Source organism: Cervus canadensis, chromosome 12 (genome assembly GCF_019320065.1).
Source record: "Cervus canadensis isolate Bull #8, Minnesota chromosome 12, ASM1932006v1, whole genome shotgun sequence".
Classification (NCBI taxonomy): Eukaryota; Metazoa; Chordata; class Mammalia; order Artiodactyla; family Cervidae; genus Cervus; species Cervus canadensis.
Window position 1 is genome coordinate 54,146,561 of NC_057397.1, and position 19,013 is coordinate 54,165,573.

Below are 19,013 nucleotides of genomic sequence, written 5' to 3' on the forward strand. Positions count from 1 at the left end.
TGGGACTGTCTCTGGCAAGGAATCACACTACCAATCATACTATGTGACCTACCAAGAATAGATAAATAAATCATAACATTTTTCACGCATTTATGATAAATTAGTAAATTTAATACCATTTAAGTTAAACCTCTTCTAATTTTATCGTGCCTTTGTTAAGTACTCATAATTATTTTTAGGTGTGAATCTTCTGTTTTCATAACCAATGTGAGTTTCTTTAAAACAATGAATCTGAACTGTGGATTTAATTTTAAATGGAGATTTTATCCTAAAGACAGTTTTCGCCAGTTGCTTTGGCCTCACATACACACTGACAAGGGGACAAGTAAACCAAATCTCAACCATAATAAATCCAGCCCATGTCCCTAGAACCAGGACTTAGACTGAGGTGGACTCCTCACCAGGGTCTTGGAGCAGCTATGACAAATGCCATCAAAAGGGCAAGGCATGTTGGTCTAGAAGGAGAAGGAATAAGTACGACCGAGTTCTAGCTCCAGTGCTGCTGCCAGGTTGCTCACCATGAAAACATCACACACCGAAGTCGTGCGTTTATGGCTCCTGTCAATTGTTCCGTATCCTCTCTTGGTGGTGTGTCACTCGTAACGACTGAGGAAACCAAAATTAGAGCATAAGCCCATGTATATCATGGCTGGTAAAGTAGTGTTCAAGTGCATCTCACCACAAGAGTCCAAGTGACACAACTATGGTTCAGCCTTTGTTTATTTAAAACTTCAAAGTGACAGGCTTTGGGGTTTTTTGTTGTTGTTGTCAATTTTCATAAGCATGTGGCAACTACTCTCCATGTTTACAGCATTGCCCAAGGACTTTCAGACCATTTCTAATGGCTTTTGCTGAAATTGATTGTCTACTCAGAGCACAGAAAATACCCTTTTAAGTCTTTCCACATGCGTGAGGAATGTTTTGTTCAAAATCAATATATTCCAGCCAGACTGAAAACATTACATGGGAAATTAACACACATGAAACACCTGAGATATATTTGTTAATGAAATGACCTTCTGAACAAATAACAAGGATCATGTAGCACTCGTAACTGCCCATCAGGGTGCCTAAAGGGAAAACACAGGAATGAATTTTATAAAAAGTGAATGCTCATTTGATTAAACAAAGATTGTGTGTAAATCCATTTTCAACTTTTAGTAATTTTTTTATTCTTAGTTGCTCTAAGTGTAATATGCATTGGATATACATTGAGTCACCTCACATTAGCAGAGTGTTCAAAAATTTATTTAAATACACTAATCAAATTAAAATAGTATTATATAGAATTACTTCACATTTCATTATCCCGTACTGAAAAAAGCACCATAAAATTAGCAATCCACCCGTGACATAGGATACTATGCATGTCCACATGGATTTAATCTTTTCTGTACATTATGCATGTCTCAATATTATTAAAATGTATATATTTACCTACAATTATATGTAATGAGTAATATATTCTTAAATGGAGAAGGAAATGGCAATCCATTCCAGTATTCTTGCCTAGAGAATCCTGTGGACAGAGGAGCCTGGTGGGCTGCTGTCCATGGGGTCGCACAGAGTCAGATGCAACTGTAGTGACTTAGCATGCATGCATGCATTGGAGAAGGACCTGGCAACCCACCCCAGTATTCTTGCCTGGAGAATCACAGGGACAGAGGAGCCTGGTGGGCTGCCGTCTATGGGGTCACGCAGAGTTGGACACGACTGAAGCGATTTAGCAGTAGCAGCAATATATTCTTAAATAATGTGTCTTTTTAAGTAGTAAAATTTTAAGAAAATTTTAAAATATTATGATGGCAAATTTTGTGCAATATTTTCATCCTTTTCTCTGTTTTTCCTGTAATAATATTAAATTAAAGCTTTTTCTAATAATTTAATTATCATCAGCATGAATTAATTTGCACCATGTTACTATGATGCCTTTTTAAATGTAATTTATCCCTTATATTATATACTGCCTAAACTATTATCATTTCTTATTTTTGCCTACTTTAAAAAATTGATATTATTTCCTCATAAGAACAAAAAGAGCTTTGAATGATCAATTTTCTCGTTGTTCCTTGGCCTAATTCTAGAAGACGAGCACAAACATACACACATGCCCATTCTCAGCCTTCCCAACCAGCCTTCCTCTAAACTTGTAGCTTCTAGCAAATGGTCTGTAGGCTGGAGGATCAAGTAATTAGGCTTTATAATATATAAAACTAATGGGAAAAAATCCTGATCAGCATGACTTTTAGGGTATGGACATTATTAAATTCAGTGTGGCTGCTCAGGGACCTCTTACTTCCTAATCCGCTGCTTTTGAAGTTGAGGGCCATCACTGCTTCACATTTCTGCTGAGAGCTCCCATCTCACAGAAAATTCTGCTACCTATACCTCTCTTCTATCTTTATCTCAACATACCTTCATCTTCTTTCTTGTCATTTCTGCATCCTGTCATTCTTTCCATATTTCCTGCTTCCATGAGACAAGCTTGCACCCATTCATAATTAAGGCATGTGCTTATTCATGACCCGCCTAAGACCCTAGGTGGGACCCTTGAAGTTAAGTACTGCTGGGAGAGCACCTGTGACAAATGATGTATCAGAGTTCTGTCTGAGATTACTTTAGAAGTCGGTAAGAAGTAGTTAAGATTTTTGGTTTTACAGTTAAAGACTTCCACTACTTACTAGTTTTAGTGAAGTTAGCATCTCAAAACCTCAGTTTTCTCATATATAAAATGACATGTTAAGAAATCCATCTCATAAGATGTTTATGAGTGTGAAATGAAACATATAAAGCATACTTGGTGCAAGAAATTCAGAGTTGAGGACATAGTATTCAATTAAAGCTGATTGATTTGATCACAATTATTAAAGTTCCACCAAGATGATAGTTAAGATTTTATACATCTACAAAATATTTACATGTAAAGAAGTGAGAGTAAAAACAGTGTTTTTACAAAAATTTAATTAAAAGTATAATGCAGCAAGTAAAAAAATATTCAAATGTTCCCTTATACCACAGTTAACAGACCGTGAGTAAAAGGAGTGGTAGATTCTCCAAAAGGAAGCCTTTAGCTACTTAACTGAAGACTTCAAAGTATTTATAGATATATGCTTGTTATTTTGTGACATAGCAATTTGTATTATATATGTATTAGACTAACCATAGGTAATTGCATTTTTGCAGGTTGAAAACAATCATGCAACCCACAGATATTAGGTTCATATGCATATAGCTTTTATGAAATAAGATACCAATTTTGAAGTTTTTAATTTATAACCTCAACAATCTTATGTGTTTATATAGCTATACATATGTGATGTATATTTATGAAATCATTGGGAAGTCATCCTCACCCACCCACAAAATATTGAAATATTGAATATTGCCTACAAACCTTTAAAAATTTTCTACACCCTTTAAATTTAAAATATTGCCTTCTCCCACTTCTAAAAGTCCTTTCAAATTAATTAGGATATCAGGGAATTTCTTCAGATGGCCAGATGGCTTTTCCACAAAATGTCCCCACACCTGAGGAGTAAAGAATCTAATCAGTCTTGCTTGTTTGCACCTTGCCAAAGATGCAGTTTTGCTCACTGTATGTTCAGTTACCTTCAATGACCTGTTATGTTGAAAATCACAGGCTAAGGTAAGTTCCTAGTACTACCATCTCTTTAATGCTAATAACCAAAAATGTACCACAAGGAATATTCTTAAACAAATAATGTGATCTACATACATTCTGATGTTTTCTAAATACTGGAGAAATATGAATAACTAGCCACATGTAAGATTTTAAAAGAATAATTTAAGAATTGATCCCGTTATAACAACTTAGAAAATAAGTAGGATCAAGGACTCCTGTTTTTTATATTGTCTCTGTCTTCTGTGTTCTCTGCGAGGTTTTTTGAGATTCAGAATTACCAGTTCCACATTCCAGGAAGTTTTCTCTTGAGGGTTCATCTGAATTGAAGTGACCCTCTGCCTTAGCTTTCACAGTTCTTCCTTGAAATTGGCCTGGTGGCAGACATGCCATCTGGATTGAAATTGATTGAGCAAATGAAAGGGAAGGACCAGATAAAGTTAACAGCTGCTAGAGTCAGTGTCTCATATTGCTTATTGACTCAATATTGGCTGGTGAAAGACAGACATGCACCTGCTTGTGTCTCTGTTAGATCACAGAGATTTGATTGTATAGATAAGGAATGAATAATGATTCCTTTGTAAGGCTTTTCTAGATTTATTTACTGATATTGGTATGGGTAAAGCTCTTAAATTTTAGTTCGGATAGCTTTTTTACATGTTTTATTCATTCAGATGTTATCCTTTCTGAACAGCCTTCCCCAAGTCTACTTGTCAGAAATAGCATGTAGTCTCTGCACCTACTGTCAATGCACTTGATGCTTACCTGCAAAACAGTAATTGTCTGCATTATCTGTGTTTGGTATTATATTTAAACTGGTAACATTAGACTGAGAAACTGTTTCTAGCCATCTTGTAACCAGGTAGAGAGCCAACAACAAGTGAGTCAAGAAAAAGATAAGGAAACCAATTCTTGATCACACTGAAACCGGATCATGCTTTCCCTAAAGCTCTATCCTAGATTGTTCAATTACATGATTCAGTAAATTATCTTTTTACTTAAGCAAGCTTGAGTTGGGTTTTCCCTATTGTGGAGGATACTGCCCATGGTTATAGCTATTTTGAGATATCATGAAAGACCTACAAATGGGCCTTCCTCTCATTAGACAGTGATCACATTAAGGGCAGATTGTGGTTTTCTTATGTCTATATATCTCCATTGTCTAGAAAAAGTCATGCAAATAGCAGATTATTTACTGAAATTGTCAATATAGGATGGGTTAAACTAAGAAGGAGTAAGAGGCAGTCTTTTTATTTGAGAAACCAGTTTAAAAACTTCAGTCTACTTGTCTTGTATTTGTTGTTTAGTTGCTAAGTCATGTCCTAGTCTTTTGCAATCCTATTAACTGTAGCCTGCCAGGCCTGGGATTTCCCAGGCAGGAATACCCAGGGATTGAACATGTGTCTACTGAACTGGCAGGCAGGTTCTTTACCACTGAGCCACTTGGGAAGCCCATCTTATGTTTAGGCTTTTACTAATTTTTAATGATGACAATAGAGGGAATATAGTGGGATCAATAAGAGAAGAAGAGAACATCGGTTTTGGAGAAAATATTAGGTAACATTAAACGAAGTTGGAGTAGTATCAGGAACTGCTCAATAGTAGAAATGTGAATCTGGAAGTCATGAGGGCAGCAAACACACAGTGTCAGAAATGCTTGTATCTTACAAATCTGTGTAAAAGTTTGAAGCCACGGAAGATAGTTTGCAAAAAGAGCAAATTAAAAAGGAACAGAGATCCAAGAATAGAATGTTGGGGAACATCTATTGGTAGGTGAAGAGAGGAACAGAGCCCAATGAAGAGGAAGGAGAACGGACAATTAGAGAAATAGAAAAGGGACTTAGAGAGGTCAACAAAAAAGGCAAGGGGAAAGATAGGCAAAGGAGACTTATTTCAAATGCCTTTGATCTTCATAGCAAAGCATTAAGAAAAGGTCACATATAAATAGTGAGAGAAGACAGAAGTAAGATTTAGTCTTGAAAAAAGTACAAAGATTTGAAATACACTTTTCAAGAAATGTAATAGAAGAAAAGTCTGTTAGAAATAACCAAGGTTTTGGCTTAGCAGCATAGAGAACACAGCTGAGGTTAGAAAGCATGCATTTGAATGGCATTAAATAGCTTCACTTTAGTGTCTGCAATCTAGAAGTGGGGGTGAGAACTTGAATAAACATCCTCCCTTGGGTCAGGATTTACCCATACAAGGGACTACTGGATGAAAGGATGGTGGAAGGAAGGCACTAGCAATTCCACCTGAACCATTCCTTCCTGTCTCACTCTCAGACTAAAGATAAGAAGAAAGAAAAAGGAGATTAGGAGGAGGCAGATAGTAACGCTGGGGATCTAGACTCTAAAAAGAAAGACAAACTCATTAAGAATTAAAGAATGGGAGAAGAAATACAAGAGTATGTGGTCAAAAAAGGAACTTTTAGAGGTAAAGATCATTTTTTAAAAATTTACGCTTTAAACCAGTGTATTATTACAACAAGTTAAACTGCGTTTTCAGAAACTATAACACCATATCATATGTCCAGATCACCCCTCCCTGCTCTGTCCAGGTGATGCTTCTTTTATCTTCTTCCATCAGGTTTTTCATGTTTGTCTCTTGCCATTTATCTTATATTCCTCCAGGCATTATCTTCCATCTTATTGAATCTCAAGACCTCCTACAAAAATTTATCTTTGTTTCTGATCATTTATCCTGTTCAGTTCATTCATCTTTGTTGTGGTCTTTCTATGTTTTAAAATGGTTACTACTCTAGTTTTACAGTATCTAATAATAACACTAAATTTTGTATTCTCCAATATTTAACAAAGAAAATAGTCATGAAAAATGGAGTTATAATATTAAAATCTCTACAAGCAGCATATTGGTATACATATCATATATCATTTCATCTGAAATAATTTTTAATTCTTAATAGATAAAGCTTAGATTGTACAGCAAGATTGGGCTTCCCTGGTGGCTTAGACAGTAAAGAATCTGCCTGCAATACGGGAGACCTGGGTTCAGTCCTTGGGCTGGGAAGATCCCCTGGAGGAGGGCATGGCTATCACTCCAGGATTCTTGCCTGGAGAATCCACATGGACAGAGGAGCCCAGTGGGCTACAGTCCATGTGGTTGCAAAGAGTCAGACATGACTGAGTGACTATGCACATACAGCAAGATTAGATTACTGGTTTCTTTGACTTAGTAGTGATATAACCTGATGTAGTCAATGAATGAAATAATCCAGTTACCCAACTCTGACAGGGAGGGGCCAACGCAATATAGTCCTAAATGTAACCAGTCAAATATAAATTCCCTGCATTTAGTCAGCTGCAGTATTTGGATTTGAGGATGGAAGACAGTAGCAACCACCACTCCACTGAACATCCATCATACCCAACTTTTCCTTTTTTTCTGTGTTATTGAAAATATGTGTGAAACAGCTTCCCTCTTCCCACACAATAGCCTTCACCCACATGTGTGGTAGATTGGCTAGTCTTCCACAGCCTGTCTTTTCCATAAAAAAGAAAATAATATAGTGTTGCCATCAATGATAGTATTACCATAACACTAACTACCATTTCTTGGTACTTACTATAATTCAGTCAGTCTGTTATGTAATTCACATACTTGCCTCATAAGTACCCCACTTTATGCATTAAAAGGAAAGCAAAACACTGATCTACTACTATAGAAGGGGTCATCAGACCATAGAATATTATACAGATGTAAAGGTAAGCTCTGAATGAAACTTTTAAATTGCTTTTAAATGCTGTAGTATTCTAAGTGTAGTCTGGATCAAAATTTCAAGGATTCTGTTACTAATAAGTAAGTAAGTAAAAACAAGCAGTCCAATCTTTCAAGAAATAACGTGTTTTGATTTTTCAAAAACACCAGACTGTATTTCAAGAAAATGAAATATCTATATCAGATATGGTGCCATAACTACAACATGTCCATAGTATTGTACCCAACCGTTACTGTCTGCCTCCTCCTAATCTCCTTTTTCTTTCTTCCTATCTTCAGTCTGAGAGTGAGACATGAAGGGACGGTTCAGGTGGAATTGCTAGTGCCTTCCTTCCACCATCCTTTCATCCAGTAGTCCCTTGTATGGGTAAATCCTGACCCAAGGGAGGATGTTTATTCAAGTTCTCACCCCCACTTCTAGATTGCAGACACTAAAGTGAAGCTATTTAATGCCATTCAAATGCATGCTTTCTAACCTCAGCTGTGTTCTCTATGCTGCTGAGTCAAAACCTTGGTCATTTCAAATAGGCTTTTTTTCTACTACATTTCTTGAAAAGTGTATTTCAAATCTTTGTACTTTTTTCAAGGTACTATTTGTACCTTTTATGGTAGACTCCTCAAACCATCTTTCTAGTTATAAGACTTACATTCAGAGCTTGAACATCATTTTATAAATTAGTTTCCAGAAAATATGACAATATCTAAGTTTTTCTTTTTTCCTTGTTATTGAAAATGTGTGTGAAATAACTTCCCTCTTCCCATACAACAACCTTCACCTGCATCATCCTGAAGAGGAAAAGAAAAGGGAAGGGAAGTGGCAGAGAAGTGGGAAAGGAATGTATTTGCCTTACATAACTAAATAAGGGAGGGCAGGAAGTGGTACATTTAACAAGGAAGAATTTTCTCTTTCTTTAGAGAAAAGATTTTCTCCATCTCTAACCCAAAAAAGAAAAATGGGTTTACCATTAAATTCCTCTTGACCACATCTTCCTGTGTTGCGCATCCTCTCACGGGATTATAAATTTTAGTTAATATTTCTTTACATCCCTTTTTTTTTTTTGCATCTGGTCTGGTTATTTTTAACTTTTCAACAGAAGAACAAGCATTTACAATTTAGGGAAGTTTATTTTAGAAAAATAATAGTCCAGTTAGCTTAAAGTAAGTAAAGCACAAGTGAAATGCACTGATGTTTTGAAAAAAAGACCTTTATATAATCCATTGACATGCCCAATGCCATTAAAGCTGGCTTTCAAGTACATAAATACTCATTTTTAATTGCTATCTGCATGCATTCTCTGCAATGCTTCTTTACTAGCATATGAACTGTTAGTCCTCTGATTACTTATTTTGTGTTGATATTGCAATTGTGATGATGATATTTAGAGGTACTTTTTAGTATAAGTAAGCAAAATCATTAGTATAAACGTGAGCTATGTAGAGAACTATAATGCTATTAAATGTTATAATTCTGTATTTTTGTTATGGCAACGTATCTGACATGGATATTTCATTTATTTGAACCATAGTTATTTTTGAAAATTTGAAAAATTTATATTGAGATAGTCATTCTTTCTATAAAGATTAGACTGTTCACTTTTAATTACATATAAAGTAGTAACATTGTGTGTCAAATTGAAATCAGGTTAGTATTTTAGATTGTTAGAACATTTAAAATCAATTTAAAAGCATTGATTCATAGTTTACCTTTGATGTTATTATTTTAAAATATTATTGTGACTCAGAGTGATTTAAAGCAGATAATGATTAAACAACTAGAGACATAATTTATATATATGCTGCATATATTTCTAGGTAAGAATTCTTAAATGAATCATCTTTGTATTTTGATCTCATTAATAAGAACTTAATAATGGATGAAGATCAATGAATGAAATAAAGTTCCTCCCAGTAATCTCCAATTAAATTTCTTTTTCTATTAGACTTCCAGCCCCTATTTAGCAATTCCACCTCTATAACTTAATTTCAAATCTTACTGGTTTTTGTTCTTCTATTTTTATGTCATCTACCTGATAGCTTAACTTCAGCCCATTAAAGAAAAATCAAAGATCACTTCCCTTTCACTCTAGATACTTGAATTGGATCAGAGACTTCTAATTTTATTTTGAGAGTTTTCTAAAACTAAAAATTTCTAGAAAAACTTTAATATAAAGCCCCAGAAAAATAGCAAATCCTTCTTTTAGCATATTAAACCTTTATGTTGTATTTTTATATTTGAATTTATCTTCAATTCTTCCTGCTCCAAAAATGGTAGCATTTTTCAAACTCTCCTGTAAAATGTACCTAAGAAGGTTTTAGAAATATTGCAGAAACATTGACATAATTGTTACCAATTGTCAGTATTTTATGATCAGATTATTTGTCTATTGAGTTGATGTTATGAAAGTGAGAGAGAAAGACAAGATTTAAGAAATTAAGTCAAATATGAAAAAATACTCAGTCATAAATTAATCATGTTTTTCTTTTAGTTTTGTAATTTTGTCACTTCAGAATCTAGCATTGTTCCTATGATTGATTTTTCAATAAATGCAACATTGACATTTGTTTGGAGGAAATGAAGACTTGCTTGGCTATACTTGAAGTCCATTTGGGAACTAATGGTACTGATATTCACATATTGTGATTTTTTTTTTTTTTTTTTTGCAGTTTTACTAAAGGGAGGAAAAAAAGAGGAAGAAAAGCCATTTAGAGACTGTGCAGATGTATATCAAGCTGGTTTTAATAAAAGTGGAATCTACACTATTTATATTAATAATATGCCAGAGCCCAAAAAGGTAAAACCAGAAGTGTTTGTTTATGAGATGTAAAGCAGATCCTAGTTGAATTGCTGAATAATCAGATTGATTTGTGAGCTTTTAAACCGAAATTATATATGCCTAAGCCCTTTTCTCCCAAAGATGCTCTGTTTCCCAGGTCCATAAAAGATGAAAACCCAGTTGTACAGACCGCATCCAACCCTCATGTGTCCTATCCCTATTTCACACGCAGTTTTCCATTTACCCTCTGCTCATTCCTAGGATATCCCATTTGTTCATAAATGCTTGCCTTATACAGATTATATGTTGAAGGTACATACTTCAAGCTCATGGGAATAACTTAGGAACCATCTTCCAAAGTCCCAAGGACACAGATGGTACACATCATCTATGTTCAAATACTGTGGAGAGAGAGCTAGGGACATATTTCCAGAACCTCTGCTCTTATTAGGGTAAAGAACGATATTCTATCTTAACTCATAATCCAGAAAGGATTTGCTTTACATATTTACCTAAAGGACTTTGTTGGAGGATATTTTTTATCAATATATTGAACAGGATCCAAAGTATACTTTGAAGTAAGAAAACACTGTCTTGCTGTTATATCTCTTCTATATATACTCTTTCTTCCTATTTCTTCATTAAATCATTCATCCATTCCTTCATTCAATACATATTAAGTGTATGTCATTTATTTGTCAGTAAATGACTAGAGACATAACATAAAACAGTTCCCAATGTAGTAGTGAAGACAGATTAATATGCAGAAATTGTACTGTAGAAGTGCAATGATAGAGACTGCAGCAGAGTTTATGGAGAGTCTTGAGGAGAACTCTGTTCTTCAACATGTGAAAAGCTTTAACCAGATGCTCAAGACCCCGAGAGGACCACCTATCCTTGCAGTGCTTTATCCTCAAAGGATGGAACAGTCTTTTTCCTCTCATTGCCCCACCTAATGGAGAAGGCAATGGCACCCCACCCCACTACTGTTGCCTGGAAAATCCCATGGACAGAGGAGCCTGGTAGGCTGCAGTCCGTGAGATCGCTAAGAGTCGGACATGACTGAGAGACTTCACTTTTCACTTTCATGCATTGGAGAAGAAAATGTCAACCCACTCCAGTGTTTTTGCCTGGAGAATCCCAGGGACAGGGGAGCCTGGTGGGCTGCCGTCTATGGGGTCGCACAGAGTCGGTCACGACTGAAGTGACTTAGCAGCAGCAACCTCACCTAAATTACCAGTTCTGTGTTCCCATTTTTTCTAGCTACTATGCACACACTCTCAGAGGTTTTCTCTGATTCCCTCAAACAACTTTGCATGACTTGCTCACTATCAGAGTTCTACAAGGGAAGGATTTTAGTTTTATCTTTTACTTCCCGGGACCCAGAATAGTTTCTGGAGCATAGTAGTCCTCAGTAAATATGCACTGAAATGGATGAATGAATAGATGACCTGCTGATGATAATGTCAACACTTCTGTATAGTATATAGTAAGTCAGCCTAACTTAGTCATTCCGACTGTTCATTCCCTTTGATAGGTGAGGGAAGTACCTCTTGGCTTGCCAGTTGTCACACAGTTGTCAAGAGGCAAAGTCTGGACTCTACCAGCCCAGCTGATTCCAATGAGGATTAGAGGGTTAAGTTAGCTCAATAGTTTTTCCCTCTGCTGGGACAAAAATTTTCTTCTGAAAAAAAAAAAACCTATACTGTGCTGTCAAAGTGAGCAGAAATAAAGACAGTACAGCGGGTAAAAGAGCTGGCAGACAGTTATGTACATTGCTTCCTGGGTTAGCTACTAGAGAAGTTTGATTTCACTGTATTTCTTTAGGAGCTTCTGTGAAAAATTTCACTGAATCAGGTGTACCATGTCTTTAAAAAAACCCAAAAACTGTGAAGGTATTATAGCAAGTTTAGGAGTAAAGTGAAAGGGTTAGTTGCTCAGTTGTGTCCACCTCTACAATCCCATAGACTGTAGCCTGCCAGGTTCCTCTGTCCATGGAATTCTCCAAGCAAGAATGCTGCAGTGGATTGCCATTTTCTTTTCCGGGGGATCTTCCTGACCCAGGGATCGAACCCGAGTCTCCTGCATTTCAGGCAGATTCTTTACCACCTGAACCACCAGGGAAGCGAGGAAAGGGTAATTTATTGTAAAAAGCAGCCTTTTGAATCCTTTGGATCATATGACATGAAACCTTCCTATTCTGCTTGCTGATATCTTAAAATCAGACTTAAATTCAGTTCATACATATGCACAGGCATGCTATACATGCCCACACTGACACATCATACAGAGAGCATGTAAAGTGTGTCAGAAACTGCCCTGGAGGAGAGAACCCGAGCTAATGTAAATACTTCATGCAATTTACCTGTAGTTCTTCCCAAGACCTGATAGAAACCCCTAAACGATTATCACTTCCCCTGTAACATAGTGACTATAAAGTTAACTAAAAATATTAAGTGACCCTCCTTTTAGACTCTTAATAATTATTATGTATGAATATAAAAATAAAATGTTTTTTAAAGTTTTTAGATTAACTTTCACACTTTAAGAATTTTTTTTTTCAGTCCATCAACACTAGCACATGGTCCTTAGTGAGGGCATTACAAGTAAAGTTTGATCATTCCATTGAATTTAAGTTATGCAATAATCATAACTCTATTCTAGTTCAGAATGTTTTGAGAAACAAATAATTCTCAGACTATTTGCAGAACTGCTGCTACTGTTAGGGTGGAAGAAAAGTATCTTATCTTAACTCATAAACTTGAATGAAAGTGAAAGTTAGTTGCTCAGTCATGTCCAGCTCTTTGCAATCCCTTGGACTGTAGCCCACCAGGCTCTTCTGTCCGTGGAATTCTCCAGTCAAGAATACTGAAGTGGGTTGCCATTTCTTTTTCCAGGGGATCTTCCCTACCCAGGGATTGAACCTGGGTCTCCTGCACTGTAGGCAGAAGTTATAAACTTGAATAACAATTTATCAACTTAAATGAATTTGCTTTTTTTAAGATTTACATAAAAGAGTGGGTTAGAGGATCCAGTTCACTAGTTCAGTGACTTCTATGTTGGGTTTCAGAAACAGCACGATTTAAATTTATGCCTCTGCAAAATGATGAATTTTGCATATTAGAGAGCTTCAGTATTGTTCTTTTTTTTTTTTTTTTTAATTTTTTTATTAGTTGGAGGCTAATTACTTCACAACATTTCAGTGGGTTTTGTCATACATTGATATGAATCAGCCATAGATTTACACTTATTCCCCATCCTGATCCCCCCTCCCATCTCCCTCTCCACCCGATTCCTCTGGGTCTTCCCAGTGCACCAGGCCGGAGCACTTGTCTCATGCATCCCACCTGGGCTTGTGATCTGTTTCACCATAGATAGTATACATGCTGTTCTTTTGAAACATCCCACCCTCACCTTCTCCCACAGAGTTCAAAAGTCTGTTCTGTATTTCTGTGTCTCTTTTTCTGTTTTGCATATAGGGTTATCGTTACCATCTTTCTAAATTCCATATATATGTGTTAGTATGCTGTAATGTTCTTTATCTTTCTGGCTTACTTCACTCTGTATAAGGGGCTCCAGTTTCATCCATCTCATTAGAACTGATTCAAATGAATTCTTTTTAACGGCTGAGTAATATTCCATGGTGTATATGTACCACAGCTTCCTTATCCATTCATCTGCTGATGGGCATCTAGGTTGCTTCCATGTCCTGGCTATTATAAACAGTGCTGCGATGAACATTGGGGTGCATGTGTCTCTTTCAGATCTGGTTTCCTCAGTGTGTATGCCCAGAAGTGGGATTGCTGGGTCATATGGCAGTTCTATTTCCAGTTTTTTAAGAAATCTCCACACTGTTTTCCATAGCGGCTGTACTAGTTTGCATTCCCACCAACAGTGTAAGAGGGTTCCCTTTTCTCCACACCCTCTCCAGCATTTATTGCTTGTAGACTTTTGGATAGCAGCCATCCTGACTGGCGTGTAATGGTACCTCATTGTGGTTTTGATTTGCATTTCTCTGATAATGAGTGATGTTGAGCATCTTTTCATGTGTTTGTTAGCCATCTGTATGTCTTCTTTGGAGAAATGTCTGTTTAGTTCTTTGGCCCATTTTTTGATTGGGTCATTTATTTTTCTGGAATTGAGCTGCAGGAGTTGCTTGTATATTTTTGAGATTAATCCTTTGTCTGTTTCTTCATTTGCTATTATTTTCTCCCAATCTGACGGCTGTCTTTTCACCTTACTTATAGTTTCTTTTGTAGTGCAAAAGCTTTTAAGTTTCATTAGATCCCATTTGTTTAGTTTTGCTTTTATTTCCAATATTCTGGGAGGTGGGTCATAGAGGATCTTGCTGTGATTTATGTCGGAGAGTGTTTTGCCTATGTTCTCCTCTAGGAGTTTTATAGTTTCTGGTCTTACATTTAGATCTTTAATCCATTTTGAGTTTATTTTTGTGTATGGTGTTAGAAAGTGTTCTAGTTTCATTCTTTTACAAGTGGTTGACCAGTTTTCCCAGCACCACTTGTTAAAGAGGTTGTCTTTTTTCCATTGTATATCCTTGCCTCCTTTGTCAAAGATAAGGTGTCCATAGGTTCGTGGATTTATCTCTGGGCTTTCTATTCTGTTCCATTGGTCTATATTTCTGTCTTTGTGCCAGTACCACACTGTCTTGATGACTGTGGCTTTGTAGTAGAGTCTGAAGTCAGGCAGGTTGATTCCTCCAGTTCCATTCTTCTTTTTCAAGATTACTTTGGCTATTCGAGGTTTTTTGTATTTCCATACAAATTGTGAAATTCTTTGGTCTAGTTCTGTGAAAAATACCGTTGGTAGCTTGATAGGGATTGCATTGAATCTATAGATTGCTTTGGGTAGAATAGCCATTTTGACAATATTGATTCTTCCAATCCATGAACACGGTATGTTTCTCCATCTGTTTGTGTCCTCTTTGATTTCTTTCATCAGTGTTTTATAGTTTTCTATGTATAGGTCTTTTGTTTCTTTAGGTAGATATACTCCTAAGTATTTTATTCTTTTTGTTGCAATGGTGAATGGTATTGTTTCCTTAATTTCTCTGTTTTTTCATTGTTAGTATATAGGAATGCAAGGGATTTCTGTGTGTTAATTTTATATCCTGCAACTTTACTATATTCATTGATTAGCTCTAGTAATTTTCTGGTAGAGTCTTTAGGGTTTTCTATGTAGAGGATCATGTCATCTGCAAACAGTGAGAGTTTCACTTCTTCTTTTCCTATCTGGATTCCTTTTACTTCTTTTTCTGCTCTGATTGCTGTGGCCAAAACTTCCAACACTATGTTGAATAGTAGTGGTGAGAGTGGGCACCCTTGTCTTGTTCCTGATTTCAGGGAAATGCTTTCAATTTTTCACCATTGAGGGTGATGCTTGCTGTGGGTTTGTCATATATAGCTTTTATTATGTTGAGGTATGTTCCTTCTATTTCCTGCTTTTTGGAGAGTTTTAATCATAAATGAGTGTTGAATTTTGTCAAAGGCTTTCTCTGCATCTATTGAGATAATCATATGGTTTTTATCTTTCAATTTGTTAATGTGGTGTATTACATTGATTGATTTGCGGATATTAAAGAATCCTTGCATTCCTGGGATAAAGCCCACTTGGTCGTGGTGTATGATTTTTTTAATATGTTGTTGGATTCTGTTTGCTAGAATTTTGTTAAGGATTTTTGCATCTATGTTCATCAGTGATATTGGCCTGTAGTTTTCTTTTTTTGTGGCATCTTTGTCAGGTTTTGGAATTAGGGTGATGGTGGCCTCATAGAATGAGTTTGGAAGTTTACCTTCTTCTGCAATTTTCTGGAAGACTTTGAGTAAGGTAGGTGTTAGCTCTTCTCTAAATTTTTGGTAGAATTCAGCTGTGAAGCCATCTGGTCCTGGGCTTTTGTTTGCTGGAAGATTTTTGATTACAGTTTCGATTTCCTTGCCTGTGATGGGTCTATTAAGATCTTCTATTTCTTCCTGGTTCAGTTTTGGAAAGTTATACTTCTTAAATTTAAAAAAAATCTAATATACTGAAGCCACAAATGCTAAATATATGCTAGATTAGACTTGTTAGATTTGGGCCTAGAGAAAAATAGTAGCCCAGACAGATTAGCGATAATATCAATACAGGCATGTAAGAGCAAATTTTATCACTATAGAAATGGCACTTATATTTCTTCAGAGGAAGAAGGAGAAATTCACATGTCATTTGTACTGTCATTAGGTTTAGTTTAATTGGAAATAACAGCAGAGCATGGTGAGAGGGAGCGATAACTGACCATAAGGAAGGAAAGACTTTGGACTTCTTTTTTTTTTTTTTTAAATTTATTTATTTATTTTTTCAGTGGGTTTTGTCATACATTGACATGAATCAGCAATAGATTTACACGTATTCCCCATCCCGATCCCCCCTCCCACCTCCCTCTCCACCCGATTCCTCTGGGTCTTCCCAGTGCACCAGGTTCGAGCACTTGTCTCATGCATCCCACCTGGGCTGGTGACCTGTTTCACATAGATAATATACATGCTGTTCTTTCGCAACATCCCACCCTCACCTTCTCCCACAGAGTTCAAAAGTCTGTTCTGTATTTCTGTGTCTCTTTTTCTGTTTTGCATATAGGGTGTCGTTACCATCTTTCTAAATTCCATATATATGTGTTAGTATGCTGTAATGTTCTTTATCTTTCTGGCTTGCTTCACTCTGTATAATGGGCTCCAGTTTCATCCATCTCATTAGGACTGGTTCAAATGAATTCTTTTTAATGGCTGAGTAATATTCCATGGTGTATATGTACCACAGCTTCCTTATCCATTCGTCTGCTGATGGGCATCTAGGTTGCTCCATGTCCTGGCTATTATAAACAGTGCTGCGATGAACATTGGGGTGCAACTTGTCTAGAGATCTGGTTTCCTCAGTGTGTATGCCCAGAAGTGGGATTGCTGGGTCATATGGCAGTTCTATTTCCAGTTTTTTAAGAAATCTCCACACTGTTTTCCATAGCGGCTGTACTAGTTTGCATTCCCACCAACAGTGTAAGAGGGTTCCCTTTTCTCCACACCCTCTCCAGCATTTATTGCTTGTAGACCTTTTGGATAGCAGCCATCCTGACTGGAGTGTAATGGTACCTCATTGTGGTTTTGATTTGCATTTCTCTGATAATGAGTTATGTTGAGCATCTTTTCATGTGTTTGTTAGCCATCTGTAAGTCTTCTTTGGAGAAATGTCTGTTTAGTTCTTTGGCCCATTTTTTGATTGGGTCATTTATTTTTCTGGAATTGAGCTTCAAGAGTTGCTTGTATATTTTTGAGATTAATCCTTTGTCTGTTTCTTCATTTGCTATTATTTTCTACCAATCTGAGGGCTGTCTTTTCACCTTATTTATAGTTTCCTTTGTTGTGCAAAAGCTTTTAAGTTTCATTAGGTCCCATTTGTTTAAGAGAAATTAAGAAACAATACCATTCACCATTGCAACAAAAAGAATAAAGTACTTAGGAGTATATCTACCCAAAGCAAAAGACCTATACATAGAAATCTATAAAACACTGATGAAAGAAATCAAAGAGGACACAAACAGATGGAGAAACATACCGTGTTCATGGATTGGAAGAAATCAATATTGTCAAAATGGCTGTTCTACCCAAAGCAATCTATAGATTCAATGCAATCCCTATCAAGCTACCAACGGTATTTTCCACAGAACTAGAACAAATAATTTCACAATTTGTATGGAAATACAAAAAACCTCGAATAGCCAAAGTAATCTTGAAAAAGAAGAATGGAACTGGAGGAATCAACCTGCCTGACTTCAGGCTCTACTACAAAGGCACAGTCATCAAGACAGTGTGGTACTGGCACAAAGACAGAAATATAGACCGAATGGAACAGAATAGAAAGCCAAGAGATAAATCCACGAACCTATGGACACCTTATCTTTGACAAAGGAGGCAAGGATATACAATGGAAAAAAGACAACCTCTTTAACAAGTGGGCTGGGAAAACTGGTCAACCTCTTGTAAAAGAATGAAACTAGAACACTTTCTAACACCATACACAAAAATAAACTCAAAATGGATTATAGATCTAAATGTAAGACCAGAAACTATAAAACTCCTAGAGGAGAAAATAGGCAAAACACTCTCCGACATAAATCACAGCAGGATCCTCTATGACCCACCTCCCGAAATATGGAAATAATAAGCAAAACTAAAACAAATGGGACCTAATGAAACTTAAAAAGCTTTTGCACAACAAAGGAAACTATAAGTAAGGTGAAAAGACAGCCCTCAGATTGGGAGAAAATAATAGCAAATGAAGCAACAGACAAAGGATTAATCTCAAAAATATACAAGCAACTCCTGAAGCTCAATTCCAGAAAAATAAATGACCCAATCAAAAAATGGGCCAAAGAACTAACAGACATTTCTCCAAAGAAGACATACAGATGGCTAACAAACACATGAAAAGATGCTCAACATCACTCATTATTAGAGAAATGCAAATCAAAACCACAATGAGGTACCATTACACGCCAGTCAGGATGGCTGCTATCCAAAAGTCTACAAGCAATAAATGCTGGAGAGGTGTGGAGAAAAGGGAACCCTCTTACACTGTTGGTGGGAATGCAAACTAGTACAGCCACTATGGAGAACAGTGTGGAGATTTCTTAAAAAACTGGAAATAGAACTGCCATATGACCCAGCAATACCACTTCTGGGCATACACACCGAGGAAACCAGATCTGAAAGAGACACGTGCACCCCAATGTTCATTGCAGCACTGTTTATAATAGCCAGGATATGGAAGCAACCTAGATGCCCATCAGCAGATAAATGGACAAAAAAGCTGTGGTACAT

The 19,013-nt window shown here is 36.4% G+C and overlaps 1 protein-coding gene across 2 annotated transcripts in view; it reads left to right on the top strand.

Moving 5' to 3' along the window:
- The window catches only part of ANGPT1 (angiopoietin 1), a 300,904-nt gene that overhangs the window by 221,000 nt on the left and 60,891 nt on the right, over positions 1–19,013 (top strand). For both annotated transcript variants that reach the window (XM_043483702.1, XM_043483704.1), the window contains exon 5: positions 10,040–10,167. In XM_043483702.1, coding sequence (XP_043339637.1) covers positions 10,040–10,167 — 128 coding nt within the window. The remainder of the gene's footprint in view (positions 1–10,039; positions 10,168–19,013) is intronic.